The 16,295-nt window shown below is 39.8% G+C and overlaps 1 protein-coding gene across 1 annotated transcript; it reads left to right on the forward strand.

Moving 5' to 3' along the window:
* Window positions 1–6,572: 6,572 nt before the first annotated feature.
* Window positions 6,573–9,824, forward strand: LOC101855152 (cytochrome P450 2C15-like). Its single transcript, XM_035973144.1, has 3 exons — window positions 6,573–6,860; window positions 7,497–7,659; window positions 8,140–9,824. The coding sequence occupies exons 1-3, from the start codon at window positions 6,661–6,663 to the stop codon at window positions 9,319–9,321; spliced, it is 1,545 nt and encodes a 514-aa protein (XP_035829037.1). The 5' UTR covers window positions 6,573–6,660; the 3' UTR covers window positions 9,322–9,824.
* Window positions 9,825–16,295: the final 6,471 nt, after the last annotated feature.

Here is a 16,295-nt window from a genome sequence, read left to right on the forward strand (position 1 = left end):
GAAGAAAATTTTTCGGTCGCTACCCGGATTCGAACCCACGACCTTTGAATGAGAGGCCAACACTTTAACCTCTAGGCCACGAGAGCCCCCCCCAGATAGGGTCTGAAGCCCACCTCCAAAACGATTTAAAGTGTTTCAATGGGGACGTAAAAACAATTATATTTTTTCTAAAGATTGATTCTCATATTCATTATATCTTTTCCAAGTAAGACGTGCTGTACAGTGACGTCACCATCGGGCAGCGGCAGACTACCACGGGTAAACAGATTCGTCCTTGACTTTCAGATTGCGTTTTTCCTCTTATTTGTTGAGTAATTGTGTAACAGGTTTTAATTAGCTAACCAGCTTTTTCAGTCCGTATACTGAACTGCTTTTATTTGCATTAAAGAAGCTTAGATATTAGATGTAATAAACACACACACACACACTCACACACATACTCACATACACACACACACACACACACGCACACACACACACACGTACACACGTACATATACATACACACACATACACACACACACATACACACACATACACACACACATACACACACACACACACACACGTACACGTACACCCATACATACACACACACGCGCGCATACATACACACACACATACACACACACACGCACGCACATACGCGCATACATACACACACACACACACACACACACACACATACGCGCGCGCACATACAGACACTCAGACACGCACAAATTCACTCTCTCTCTCTCTCTCTCTCGCTCTCTCTCTCTCTCTCACACACACACACACACACACACACACACACACACACACACACACATGCATGCACACACTTGAAAATGTATTCATCCAATCATCGTGTTAAACCCTTGACTACCCATTCATGAAGCACACCACTTTCACAGTAAAACAAGTCTGCATCATCTGCCACTTAAATATAAAAATTGCATCTACTATAATGATCATTCAAAGTTAAGCTCAATAAAAATCTGACATGGTAAAATTCGGAGAAAACAAGAAAACTGAACAGTGTGTTTGTGCGTGTATTGAAGTGCACCAACATTGGTGGAATGGATCATATGTATTGAATATTAAATGAATGGAGAATTAATTGGTTGGCAGTGAACGATATTTTCTTACGATAGTTTTAAAATGACTGGAAAATAGAGTAGTTAGAAATACGACCAAAAAATGTGGACCTAACATTACATGTGCTCATTAGAATTTTGTTCATGAAACACTGGTTTTGTGAAGGGCACGAATCTTTGGGGTTTGGACTGTATTAAAATTTGGACAGAATTATCAGTTGGTTCATCCCAGATGTCACAAAGACTAGGCTAACAAGAATCTGATGGAGCAAAGTTGTGTTTCTTCAGCCTCTATTAGATCTACATGGAGCTTCTTCACATGTCTGTATAATTCATATCGGGGCTTTTTACTGGTGAACACAGCATAGTTGGTTTGACTTGTTTTTCCAAGAATTGTCTAGAGGCATTAGTCCTGTGAGAAGGTGCATAAATTAATATGAACCCCCTTTTGATGAAAGGAATGATCGGTGCATTAACATCAACTGAAAATCATTAGCCTACTATATTTACACTCTACTGGAATGGAGCAATAAATCTTGAGAGATGCCAAAAATTAAAAGGTCTAGATAATAATATAGAGATGTATAGATTGATGCTCTATTCCGCTTTCGTGATTGTACACTCAAGAATTTCAAAGGAGTGGAAGCAGTGCGCACGGCTCGTGAACGGGAGCCTCACTTGTTTTACAATGGCGTCTAAGAGGACGGACTTTCCCAAGATTAGATCTAAACGAAACTAATGAAAAACTGAAAATTAAACTACAGTGACTGATATAATACTGTGCACCCTTTAAATGATTCTGAACCACTATTAATTTTGTCAAATTTGAAAGTTAAGTGGTTCGGAAGTTTTAGGCGGCCAAAGTGTCGGACTTTCACAAATATAATATGTATAGATAGAGATAGAGATGACAAAAATAAGGATACTATGACGTAACGCTCCTGCACTTGCGCGATGTATTCGTGTCATCTTTGTCTAGTTTGATGTATAATATTATACATAATATGTATATATATATTTATATATATACACACACAGACACTAACACACACTTATATACATGTATAATATGTATGTATTTATATATAAATATATATATATATATATATATATATATATATATATTATATATTGGTTATTACAATATATTATATAAAACAAATATTATTTTACACACACACACACACACACACACACACACACACACACACACACACACACACACATACACACACACACACACACACACACACACACACACACACACACATGAACGGGTCAATCTCACTGGCTTTCCCCTCCGTTCATTATTGGCGCCTGGGAAGATTGTTCTCTCCTCATTTTACTCTTAGTTGAAGGCGCGCCAGTTCTGTAGTTGACTCAATTGTTTAAAGTCAAATAAAAAAGAGTCTTCCAAATCTTGACAAATTCATGTTATCTATAAACAGACTGTATGTTTACTGATCTGATCATTCATTAATTTCTACTCAATTAGGTGTTCATTTTATGTAAACAGGTTATCTTTCTCCCTCTCCCTCTCCCCCCCCCTCTCTCTCTCTCTCTCTCTCTCTCTCTCTCTCTCTCTCTCTCTCTCTCTTTCTCTTTCTCTCTCTTTCTCTTCAGTATATCCTTGAGTAAAGACAGTCCCACAGAGTGGCATCGGTAGCCTAGTGGTTAGGCTACCGGAGTCGTAATCGTGAGATTGCGGGTTCGGGGGTTCGAGCCTCACCTCGGTCTGACGTTGTGTCCTTGGGAAAGGCACTTAACACGAATTTCTCATATATTGGCTCGGTCCTTTCGGAGATGGACGTTAAACTCGGAGGCCGTGCCTCTTAAATAACCTTATAGTGTTGACAGGGGTGTTGCACCTATACCATCTCACCATTTACAATCCCACAAAACTTACCCAGACGCCCTCGTACACATTAATGACATCACACAGTCATAAATTGTTACAGAACAGAAGACCGAAAATAATAGATACAGAGAGAACATATTAATAATATTTGTATTGGGAATGTCGGAAATTACAGGTTGAAGCTGGACTGAAACAGACGCGTTTTAGGTTCTGATTTGAATTTTGTTAAGGTGGTAGACTCCGGTAGCTGAGCTGACAAAGCGTTCCTCAGGGAAGGGGCGTGGTGTGGAAAAGCTCTCCCTCCGTGTCTTTGACTTTTGGTTTGGACAGGTCTTAAAAGTCTTTTCTTTGCCTATCTTAAAGGCTGAGACGAAATATATATAATATGTTAAACTCAAAACGTGTTGGTGTCTACATTTAAGCATGCACAAAAACTTAAAATTTATAACAATTACGAAAAGTGTAACGACCGACGGCCCAAGTTACAAAAAAAAAGTTTGAGGACAAAGTAATAAAGAAACTTTCAGCTTTTTATAACACAAATAAGTTTGGATATTTATTTGGGCGTACAGACAAACCGATACAATGCAAGCACGTATGTTAAAACTCAATGACGAGTTGGTTCCTATATCTAAGCAGGCTAAAAAACTAAAATAGTATAACCAAGATGAAAAGTGCACGATCGACCGCCCAAGTTACACACATCTGAAGGATTTGTGGAACCGTGAAAAGAGTCACTGATATTGATGTACAGAAACGTGGGAAGACACGGAATAGCTCCAAGAGACTAGCCTGCGATAGAACAATACGAAAATTGTTTGTTCGAGGCTTATAACGTGATGCAGGGTGAGAAAGTTTGTTTGTTGCCAGTATTATGATGCAGGGTGAGAAAGGTAGTGATAATAATGACGAGCCATTATGCGTGGCAACACTAACAGAAAGTCATGGACTTGTACGCAGGACTCATACACTGTGCCCAATACACAAGGACCATACACAGGACCATACACAGTACCCATACACATGCCCCCCCCCCCAGGACCATACTCAGAACCCCATACACAGCACACATCCACAAGCCCCATACACAAGCCCACTCCATACACAGGATCTATACACAGGAAACGGTGTGTCTAAAAATTTTGCTCAGCAAGTTGAGCAAGACTCGGGCTCTCCCCTCCCCTGGGTTACGAGGTCCCTAATCAAGAAATGTGTCACTGTAACAGTTATCGCACGATGGGTCGAGGGATTCCGTGCCGTAGAACATGGACAGGAAGACAGAGTATCCACAAGAAGTAATTTGCAACACAAGAATAACTTTGTTCTTATAGCAGGGAACTTTTAGTGTTTAGAGTCAGAGTGTCTGGGGCCGACCCGTGTACTCTTTTTGTAGGCGAAGGACTGTAAATGTAAATAACTTCGTATGATGATACTGTGTAGGCACCCAAAAGTTTTATATGAATAAAGAAAAATGTAATGTTTTAAAATTACTAGATCTAGATCAACATTTAATTTTTTTTAAAATTATTTTGGTCGAGGACCAAACTCGGCCAGACGAAAGGGGAGACGACAAGTTAACAAGCTACAAGGCCTATGAGTCATTGGAGGTTTTTTTTCGGTTTGTTGTTGTTGTTGTTATTCTTGTTGTTGTTGTTATTTTGCTGTTGTCGTTGTTGTTGTTGTTGTTGTTGTTGTTGTTGTTGTTGTTGTTGTTGTTGTTGTTGTTTGTTGTTGTTTTTTTACCCCAGGTTATCCCGAACCAAACCATCGATAAACCAAACCAGAAAACACAGCGCTCTGTTAAGGTATTTACCATTTTCATAATGTACATGTGCAGTGCAGGCATTTTTACGCCCCTATAGACACAATTTAATTCAATTAGGAGACAGGCCTCGATAATGCGTGCAATATCTCAGCGGAAAGATGGAGATACTCTATAAAAATTCTTCCCACTCGGGAAACGAACTCGGGTCTCCTGCTACGTGCTACAGCGAAACCTTTGACCGCCACACCACAAACGCCGGTGCCTGTTCCCAAATCTGTGGCCCTGAAGGTATAATAGTACCTGCCGCTTGACCTGGTTACACGCAGATATCCTACTTCTTGACCAGCTAGCAATAGTCAAGGTGTTGAACGAACTGTGTATGTGTGTGGATTCCAATTTTCAATGTGGTACACATCTTCGTGTTTTCACTTTTGTCGTGTTGTTACTATTTTTGCGTGCTGACAAAATGAGTTATTTCTCGAATGTGAGCCCAATGGAAATAGATACATCATGCTTATATGTGGTTTTTTACAATTTATAAAAGTATGAAATAATAAAAGCATTTCAAAATGAAAATATGACATCAAAAGATAATGTACAAATTTGACCCTAGTGTTGATTTTTGGCCAATCTGTTCATGTGCATTACGAGAAGTAACTCATTTTGTCAGCTCGCCTCCCCCCGCATTATGAATTATTTTTGCTTCTGTATATCGCTGCTGCAGAATAAAAATGTGTTATTTCTTCTGTTGTTATTGTTATGCATTTGCAAAAGGTGTTGTTCCGTCTTAGTTTTAATCATTTATTTATTTCACTTTTCTGATCTAGCGGCCATCTGAGTTATCGTCTTTTGGTCTGTCGATATAGCAAAGAATTTGCAGGTTATTACCAGCTGTGTTTTGTTGCTGTATAGAGTGTTTCCGACATCTGGGTAGGTAGGAAGGTAGGTAGACAGGTAGATAGGTAAGCAGGTAGGTAGGCAGGTAGATAGGTAGGTGGGTACTTCACAGGTCGTTAAGTGCAGGGAAGGTATAGAGGTAGTGTGAGACCGTTTCAGCCTGGCAGTCTCACAACGGGAATATTTCTTCTGTACACACAGCTTTACGGATCTTGTTTATCTAAGAATTTAGTAGATTTTAGTTTCGACATGTATTAACCACAATGTGATGTCTATAATATCGCTTCTGATCGAGCTATTCTAATTAGAATGTCTCCTTTTGCTTGAGGGCTAATCTAAAGAGCGTATGCATGCACATTCATGCATACATATTGCAAGCCCATTTCTAAGACTGGCAACATACGTATTGGATACATGTCTGATCAGCGGTAAACCAAATGCAATGTTGAGGCAGTTCCAAATATCAGACACAATTCAGTAACACGAACAATAATATTCATATCCCATCCGGCTGATAAAAAGTCTCAAGCTAAGATGATAGAATTAAGAATATGAATAACCAAATTGTGCTTTTTTTAAAGTGTTGCAAATAAGATCATCTTGGAAATAGGCTTGCAATCTATACATAATGTGCATTTATGCGCTCTGTAGAAAAACGCTTACATATAAGAAGACATTCTAATTATCATAGTTAGTACGATCGAAAACAATAAGAAAAGCACCACTACCACCAACAACAACAACCTAAAAACAACAATAATAACAACAATAACAACATCATTATCATACACAACAAAAAAGCAACAATAACAACAATATCAATAACGACAACAACAACAACAACAACAACAACAACAACAACAACAACAACAACAACAAAAGCAACAATAACAACAACATCTTCCACAACAACAACAGCAACAACAACAATATTAACAACAACAAAAGCAACAACAACAACAACAAACAATAAAACGGCATCTACTAGCTGAAGTTTGTTCAATTTCTGTGTTCTCCAAAGGTCAAGGTCAAGGACGCTACATTCGAACATTTCTGACGCCATGGACAGCACAAGTGTTTTCTTGACGTTGGTCATCCTCCTGGTCTCAGTCTACGTCACGTGGGTTTACCTGTCTAACAGAGGTCTCCCGCCCTCGCCCGCTGTCTCACTGCCTGTTGTAGGCCACTTGCTGGCCATGAACCCCAAGGATCCTCGAAGTCAGATGCAAAAATGGCGAGAGAAACTGGGTGATATTTTCAGGTAAACAACCGAAATGTGTCCAAGACAGCTTTTTATTGTCATAATAACTGTCTGCATTTGTATAGCGCTAACCAACGCTCTTCAGCATGCTCTCTCTCTCTCTCTCTCTCTCTCTCTCTCTCTCTCTCTCTCTCTCTCTCTCTCTCTCTATTGTGTGTGTGTGTGTGTGTGTGTGTGTCTATGTGTATGTGTGTGTGTGTGTGTGTGTCTATGTGTATGTGTGTGTGTGTGTGTGTGTATGCATATGTACGTGTGTGTGTATACGGGTGTGTATGTGTGTGTGTGTGTGTGTGTGTGTGTGTGTGTGTGTGTGTGTGTGTGTGTGCGTATGCGTATGTGTGTGTACGTGTGTGTGTGTGTGTGTGTGTATGTGTGTGTGTGTGTGTGTGTGTGTGTATGTGTGTATACATACTGCTCTAAGGCCGTCTGCCAAGTGTCAAGACGTAAAAGATTCTATTCCTCCTGAAGATATGCATATTGAATAGTGTGTAACTCTATCGTGGTAATTCTATTCAGTAGGTGAGAGTTATTTTCCTTTGAACTTTCCAAGAACTCTGAGTGAATCCGTCAAATCGTCAAATAATCAAAGCCGTTATGAAAGAGTAATACTATCTTTCAATGCAGATGATAACTGTCTTCCATTGAAAAGAAGCAATGGCAAATTATATTTCGCAATCCTTTCAGCTTGCGCCTGGGTCCCACAGTGGTCATAGTACTCAATGGCTATGACGTAATCAAGGAGGCGTTTGTAAAGAGAGGAGACGATTTCTCAGACCGCCCATTCTCTTACTTCGATTGGGTAAGTTCATCATTATTTTCTTGCAGCTTTCACACACGACGAGAACATTAATTTTAATTAATCGAAACTGGGCTTAATACACCTTTCTCGCTTCGTCAAATCCACTCGGCAAAAAAAACAAAACAAAAAAAAAACCAAACAAACAAACAAACAAAACAAAAAAACCAAAAAAAAACCGAGAAAGTAAACCTTAAGCATTTCTTCTGTAATGAAATCTGACACTGACGTCATGGACCTTGATTCATTAAACCTCATTTCACTGCTCGGACACTTTTTAACAAATCCAGTAGAATAAATTAATGTCTTTGCTTCCCTCAACTTTCTGTTCAAGATTACTGTGTATATGTTGATAGCGATTACGAGTCCGGTAACGTGGTCACTAGGCTACCGACGCCACTTATTTGCGCTTCAAAACAGGAAAAGAAAGATAACCCTCTCATATTTTTTACATATTATATTTGCTTTTCCTTCTTTCCACAGGCAGGTGACTGCCACGGACTGGGCATTATAATGTCATCAGGCCCAAACTGGAAACAACAGAGATCCGTGTCGTTAAGTATTCTCCGAGACATGGGCATGGGCAGGAACGTTCTGGCTGGGACGATACAGGAGGAGGTGGCGCAGTACCTCACACGTCTCAGCGAGTTGGACGAGACACAAGACGTCCGCCTTCTGACAAACATCAGCGTCGCCAACGTGATTTGTTCTGTGTTAGTGGGGCAGCGGTTTGACTACGATGACCCGACGTTTAAAAGAGTTATAGAGCTGATCAACTACAACTTATCAGCTGCAGCTGGTGTTGGGCCTACTCTCCTCAGTATGTACCCCATTTTACACTACCTCCCTGGTGATATTTTCAACACTGATATCATCTTGAAGAACATAAAAGAGATTGGTGAGTTGTTCGTTCATTACTTCAAAGATCTTAAAGGTCGTAAAGAATACAGCGAAACAAATATGGATAGCTTTATTGCTAACTACGTGTTTGAGAAAAACAAACAGGATAAAAGTGGACAGGCGACCTATCTTGATGAGAAAAACTTGGCGAAGGTCATAGAAGATCTTTTAGTGGCAGGAGTTGAGACAACTAGCACTACCATCAACTGGTTTCTCCTCTATATTCAGCACTACCCTCAAGTACAAAAGAAAATCTTCGTTGAGATCAACACTGAGATAGGTACAGAGAGGACTCCAACCATGCAAGACAGAAGCAAACTAAAATATCTGAACGCTGCAATTATGGAGACCCAGAGGATTGGAAATATCACCCCTATGGGTCTACCCCATATGTGCTCACGAGATACTTCTTTCAGAGGATTCAGAATACCGAAAGGAGCAAATATTATAGGGAATATGACGTCAATCTTTTTCGACAAAACCATTTGGGGGGAGGATGTTGACACTTTCCGGCCAGAACGTTTTATTGACGAGATGGGTAACCTAAGACATTTGGAAGAATTTATCCCATTTTCGTTGGGCAGGAGAGCGTGTCTTGGGGAAGCCCTGGCGAAGATGGAACTGTTTCTGTACCTCTCCTCAATGTGTCAGCGGTTCCAATGTTTGGCCCCAAACCCAGATGCCCCTCCAAAGATAACTGACGTCATGGGAGTTACGAGAAAACCTGGACCTTTCCAAGTCAAAGTTGTTGATAGACGTTTGTGAATCTAGCCTTCAAGTTGGGACTTAGAGAGTAGTTCTGCAAACAAAGATACAAAATGAAGAAATATGATCTATCTATCTATCTATCTATCTATCTATCTATCTATCTATCTATCTATCTATCTATCTATCTATCTATCTATCTATCTATCTATATGAGGTATTTGTAGTCTAGGCTACTGTAACTCATGTATTTTAGTGATCATGTGTATGCAGTTTTACTATAGGTCCAACATAGAGAAACGTTTTATATTAGTGGATCACGATTTTTAAAAAATGTTTGGATGCTGGCCTGCAAAAGAGCCAGTTTGTGGGGTTTCGTTGGCTTGGTAAATTAATAAATGAGCCAGAATTCTATAATGTTTTAAAAAAATATTTTTTCCTTCAATGCAGGTAGCCGAAAGTGAACAAAATATAGATGGGGTAACTGGCACGCGTCCTGGACAGGACATTGCAGAGACTCAACAAGACGACAGTTTGTGAACTAATACAGAATTATTGAATGTGCGCGCATACACAGGACACACAAACACACAAACAAAAACACCCCCCCCCCCTCCACACACACACTAACGACTCGTGGGTGCAAAGTTCTCCCGTTAAGTTATTGTTTTTATACAACTAGTGAGCGCACTAAATTGTTAAAACAGGATCATCCTAGCTCAAAAGTAGAGAGCTGTATAGTGTTGATTCTCCATGTTTATGATGTGTAGGGGTTCTTTTTGTACCTATAGGGGTGGGGGCCGTTCTTTGTATTTTATGTCAGCGATTGTAAAACGAATTTCTCAAGGGAAGAAATAAAGCGGATTTTAAAAAAAGAAATCTTTGTTTAGTAGATATATTTTAGAGACGTATTGACAACAAGTTTGTCATCAATTAATTTTTTTAGCGGTTGTTGTAAAGGTCGAAAGCAATACTTGATGGTGTAAGCCTTCGGATTCAGATGGGGGCTCCCGTGTTCTAGAGGTTAAGGTGTTCACCTCTCATTCAATATGGCCCGGGTTCGAATTCGGATAGCGACTGGAAAATATTATTCGTTAAAAGGGTCTCCTTTCACATCCTCTCTTGCTCTCTATCAATGTTCTGTCGTCTGTTTTTGTCTCCCCTTTCTGCCCCCACCCTCTTCACCTGACTATTTCTGCAGCCTCACTACGGATACTGCTTGGTTTCTTACTGCTGTATTTCAGCCTAACCCCTTATGGTAAGAAAGATTAACACAATGACTTCTCGGTTAATAGCGAAAAATCTCAGAGGTCCCGAGTGCAAGTTGTGCAAGTTAAAGATCCCTTGGTAGTCCAAAATCAATAACACTAGGCTTCGGCCGCCACCCGGGCAAAATTCAAAATTTCCTACCAACTGAAGATGTTCAATGTGTCTCGCGCGTTCATTTGATCTTATTGCAGTTTCAAGCGCCGTAAAACCCCAACAAGAAAGCTGCAGATCGTCGTGCCAAAGCCACACGGGCGACGAGTAGATCAGAAATACACCAGCAGTTATTGCTAAGAATTGCTACAAGGAGATGGCAATTTTTAGAAGCTTTTCATGCCTGCTTTACATCTCCCCCCTCCCCTCTCTCTCTCTCTCTCTCTCTCTCTCTCTCTCTCTCTCTCTCTCTCTCTCTCTCTCTCTCTCTCTCTCTCTCTCTCTCTCTCTCTTTCTCTCTCTCTCTGTATATATATATATATATATATATATATATATATATATATATATATATATATATATATATATATATATATATATAAAGATATAGATATATATGAACATATATACATATCTATATGCCTACTGGTCAACAAAGATATATTATATACTACTACTACTACTACTACTACTACCACTACTACTACTACTACTACTACTACTACTACTACTACTACTACTACTACTACTACTACTACTACTACTACTACTACTACTACTACTACTACTACTACTACTACTACTACTAATATAATAGTATTTTTTTTCTCTGGTAAGTGTTTTATGTCCCTCGCAACTGCATGAGGTCAAATGAGCAGGCAGGACACACCAAATATTTTCAGGCGGTCGGAAATTTTAAGTCTTCTCTTATCGATTTAAGACCACCAAGTGATCTTTTCGTACGCAACTTGCACACGGGACCTCAGAGATTTTTCGCCCTTGTCCGAGAAGGCTAGGTGTAGGTCTTTCCTACCAGAAGATGAGGGGTGTGGCTGAAAGAGAGCAGTAAGAAGGAGCCAAGGAGTAGCAATAGAAAGGCTGCAGAAAGAGTCAGGAGCCCAGAGGAGGGGGCAAAAGGGGTGAAGGGGTGGGGGCAGAAATTGGAGCCGAAAGCAGACGACATAACATTGTTGGAGAGCAAGATAGGAGGTGGAAGGAGACAATTTTAGTCATGACGTTTCCGCGCACAGACGTGACACGAGGCGTTATGTATCCGGTTAGGCGCAGCTGTGTGCTACTGTTCGCTGTCATTGGCCTATCAAGTATAGATCTATATGGACGACAGCGAGTTATAGGCCTATTATTTAAACTAATATCTTAACGAAAGCTGATTGGTTAAAACAAAATGCTTTAGAATGAAAGGTTCAGTGCTTTGACTAGCCCTTTGTCTGTAAATTAATTAACATTTATGGTTGAGTGTAAGCCTGATTACTGGGAGGTGTGGGTTCAAACGTTTTGCCTGTCGTTTCAAAATGGAGATTTTATATTTTTAACATTCTAGCAGCTCGCTCACTTAATATTTGACCATATGTCACCTGTACTGGGAAAAGTCGTTGACCCGGTGTCCGAAGGCCATTACTGGAAACATAGGTTTCACGCCCCTATCAACATTATTAGGTTAATTAACAGGACGTGTGGGCTGGTGTGCTTTAACTGCTTGTAAAGAAATTTAGCTGTTCTAAATACCATAATATCTGATAGGTAAGGGCGTCCTTAAACAACCCCTAACCCCTAACCCCTAACCCCTAACCCGTCGTTACTCGGTACCTCCCTCGCCCGGTCAATTTTCGATACCTCCATGCCCGTGCACTATTCCATACGACCTTTGCTAGTTCAGTACTTCAGTGGATGTCTTTATTCGATACCTACTTGGGCCAGTCTATCTACTACTACAGTGACGGTTACCAATGGGCTTTGGTCTCGGTATGACACTTTCCCCTGCTTGGGACAAAGGCATAACTTGTAAGGAGGAAAAGGTTGAAAATCAATTCATTAAAAAAATCAGTTGACGAAAAACCAGTAATCAGAAAACAAATGATAGAAAAATATGAGAGTGTAAAAGTGAAAGTTATTGTTTGGAACTTCAAGACGTCTGTCATTTCCGCAACTATCACATTTTTCGTATTGCTCAATGACCTTTACTCTGCTGAATATGCAATTCAAAATATTAAAACAGTCTTTTGATTAAAACAAACAAACAAACAAACTTTACTTCAAGATAGACCGTCAGTTAATTGTGCCCCTCCTTCATTTCAACGCACAAAGAGTATTCAAACATTTTCCAACCCTCCCCTCTAAGCAGCGGGCCCCAGGTCTCCAAAAACAACCTGAACCAAAGCCGGGGTACACAATGGACGAAGTTGTCTTTGTTTCCACTGAACTGCAGTACAGATGAGCCAAGTTTAAGTCTTCAATAAATCTATAAACGTAGGCTGATTTGAGCACTGACGAATCTCTTGATTTAAAGAACAATTCCTGGCGAAATTATGCGGTTATGATCACAACTTAAGTTTATTTATTACAAGTCATCAACGGGCTATGTTCTCAACAGAAACCTTGTTACTGGCTGAGACAAAGGGACAACTAAGATTGAAAATAGGAGAACAAAATATTTTAATTTGAAAAAAATTACTTTTAGCACCTCACCCCCTCCCACCCCCCCCCCCCCAAAAAAAAGAAACACTCGGTTTTTAAGGGGAGGGGGGGGGGTAAATTAAGCTATTGTTTGGAATTATTGAGGCCCTGTTATTTTTGTCACTCCCATAGTCATCAAATTTTCCATAGAACCTTGTGACCTTCACGGTTCTGATTTGTCAACTGAGACACAAAAGTCTTTATACCAAAGAATTTGTAATTAACTAGGCCATCATTAAATTTGGTCCCTTCTACATATCAACACGCAATGAACAATGAACATTCAAATTATTTTCCAACGCATCGGTTTAACCAGCAAGCTTCACAAGTTTTTCCAAACAATTATTAACAAAGGCGTGTCAGGGTTGACAGGTTCTTTTTTATTTTTATTTTTTTTGTGTGTGTTTTACGCGCTCGCAACTGCATAAGGTCATATATGAATGTGCGGGACACATTAAACATTTTCAGTAGATAGGAAATTTTGAATTTTGCCAGAGCGATCAAAGCCTGCTCTTACCGATTTTGGACCACCAAGGGTCTTTAACGTTCACAATTTTCACACGGGACCTCCGAAATTTTTCGACCCAATCCGAGAAGGCTAAGTGTTTGATCTTACCTGCAATAAGATCAGGTGTGTGGCTGAAAGACAGTGATAAGAAAGAGCCAAGGAGTAGCAGTTCAAAGGCTGCAGAAAGAGTCAGACGCCCAGAGGAGGGGGTAAAGGGTGGGGGGGGGGGGGGGGGGCAGAAAGTGGAGACGGTGAAAGAAGGTGAAATCTTAGAGAAGAAAATGTTCCGTTGCTATCCGGATTCGAACCCGAGACCTATTGAATGAGAAGTGGGTACCTTAACCTCTAGGCCACGAGAACCCCCCTGACAGGCTCTGTCCAACAGAAAAAAAAAGAAAAAATTCCACAAAAGGGATAAAACCCATTTAGAGACAGGGAGACTTTAATATAACCTTGACTGTTGTTAATTTGTTCGCACCTTCATTGCAATACATAATGGATATCCAAATATTTTCCAAGTCAGAAACTTCCACGGTGCCCAATTGTCAACTCAGATTGAAAAGAAAAAGTCTTTAGACCAAACAAGTTTCATCTAAACAAGGCCGTCATTAATCATGTCCTCACTACATCTCACTACACAAAAGATATCCAAATATTTCCCAACCTTCCCCTCTAACCAGCAAGCCTCACAAGCTCTCTCCTTCCCCTCAACAACAAACTGTCTAAACAACACAACAATGTAAGAGTTGTAAGTGCCGTAAAACTCTTACTAAAACTAAACTAAGAGAATGAATGGGGGAAAAAGTGCGAGGGTTTAAAAGTAAAAGTTATTTTGGAAGGAGGTTTTTGCGTCTGTTCTTTGTGTAACTGTCAGATGTCACATTTTTTACTATCAGTCAGTAACCTTCACTATGTAGAACATTCAACTCAGATTTTAAAAAAAAAGCTTTTAGATCAAACAACTACTATAAAGTTAATAGGCCGTTATTTAATTCTGCTTTTACTTCATCTCAATACACAATGGATACTGAACAATATTATTTCCCAACCCTTCCCCTCTGACCAGCAAGCCTCCCACGTCTCCCTAAAAACAACAATAAACAAAGACATGCCAGGACTCACAGGCTCTCTCCTTCCCCTCCACAACAAACTGTCCACACAACACAATGTCATCATCAGAGATTCAAAACTTGGTTCACTCCCTGACCAGCTCGCCGGGTACACAATAGGCGTTGATGGCTTTGTTAAGACTCGGCTGAAGTGCAGATGGAGTCCAGTCCAAATCCTTCATTTTATGAATAAACGAAAGTTGTTCAGGGTACAAACAAATCTTTTTTTTCGACAGAGAATTTTAATTTATTTTCTAGTGAAATGATGTCGCATTTGTCACAACATGTCTTTCGTTACCAATGGGCTATGCTCTTGATACAAACAGTACTACTGCCAGAGAAAAAGACATACTTAAAAAGGAAATCATTTTAAATCAATGTATTATTTTTTAAAATACCAGTCAGAGAATGAATGGGGAAAAAGTGCGAGGGTTTAAAAGTAAAAGTTTGTTGAATTGAGGTTTTTGCGTTTTTTCTCTCTGTAACTGTCAGAGGTTACATTTTTCCTATCAGTCAGTAACAGTCACTGTGCTGAATATTCAACTCAGATTAAAAAAAAAAAAAGATTTTATAAGATCAAAGAACTACTGTGAAATTAATAGGCCGTTATTTAATGCTGCCATTACTTCATCTCAATACACAATGGATACTGAACAATATTATTTCCAAACCTTCCCCTCTAACCAGCAAGTCTCCCACGTCTCCCAAAACCAACAATAAACAAAGACAGGCCAGGACTCGCAGGCTCTCTCCTTCCCCTCCACAACAAACTGTCCACACAACACAACAAAGTCATCGCCCGAGGGTCAAAACTCGGTTACCTCCCTGACCAGCTAGCCGGGTACATTATGAACGATGTTGGCTTTGTGAACACCGAATAGAATAACATAAGACTAGTTCAGAATTTTTCAAAGGCGTAATGTTGTCCAAATTTATTTCCTCGCGAAACAATTGCGTGATCGTCACAACTTGCCCATAATATCTAGTACCTAAAGAGCTATGGTCTCAAGATCTTGTTTCTGTTAGAGGCAGTAAAAATGTAAGGAAAAAAAAAAGGAAAAACGAATGAAGCTAAACTCATGCTAAAAGGTATTAATAATAAAGGAATAAACAAAAAGTTTGAAAGTCACTAAGCAAAAGTTGTTGTTTGGAGGTTCTAGCAGCGTATTATTTCTTAATTAATAGCCAGAGACTTCACTTTTCCGTTGCGCTAGGTGACCTTCACTATGTCGGATATAAACTAAGACAAATGAATTATATGAATTTAAAAAAACTACAACAACCATAATATATCAATATAGCTAATGCCATCTTTAAATATTTTCTTCGGACATTTCAATACACAAGGAATATTCCAAAGAGTATTTTACAAATTGCCCCTCTGACCAGCTTGTCTTACATCTTTCCCCAAAAACAACAAGAAACAAAGGCGGGCCAGGACTTAGAGTTCCCCACCTTGCCCTCCACGATAAGCTATCAAAACAACACAACAATGTCGTCATCAGCGGTACAGGGACTCCCGG

Source organism: Aplysia californica, unplaced genomic scaffold, assembly GCF_000002075.1.
Source record: "Aplysia californica isolate F4 #8 unplaced genomic scaffold, AplCal3.0 scaffold01032, whole genome shotgun sequence".
Lineage (NCBI taxonomy): Eukaryota > Metazoa > Mollusca > Gastropoda > Aplysiida > Aplysiidae > Aplysia > Aplysia californica.

Excerpts from the sequence above, each read along its gene's own strand:
- LOC101855152 (XM_035973144.1), top strand. The coding sequence starts at position 6,661 with ATGGACAGCACAAGTGTTTTCTTGACGTTGGTCATCCTCCTGGTCTCA. Across the intron at positions 6,861-7,496 it reads AAACTGGGTGATATTTTCAG|TTCCATTGAAAAGAAGCAAT; the intron begins GTAAACAACCGA and ends ATGATAACTGTC. Across the intron at positions 7,660-8,139 it reads CATTCTCTTACTTCGATTGG|GCAGGTGACTGCCACGGACT; the intron begins GTAAGTTCATCA and ends TTCTTTCCACAG.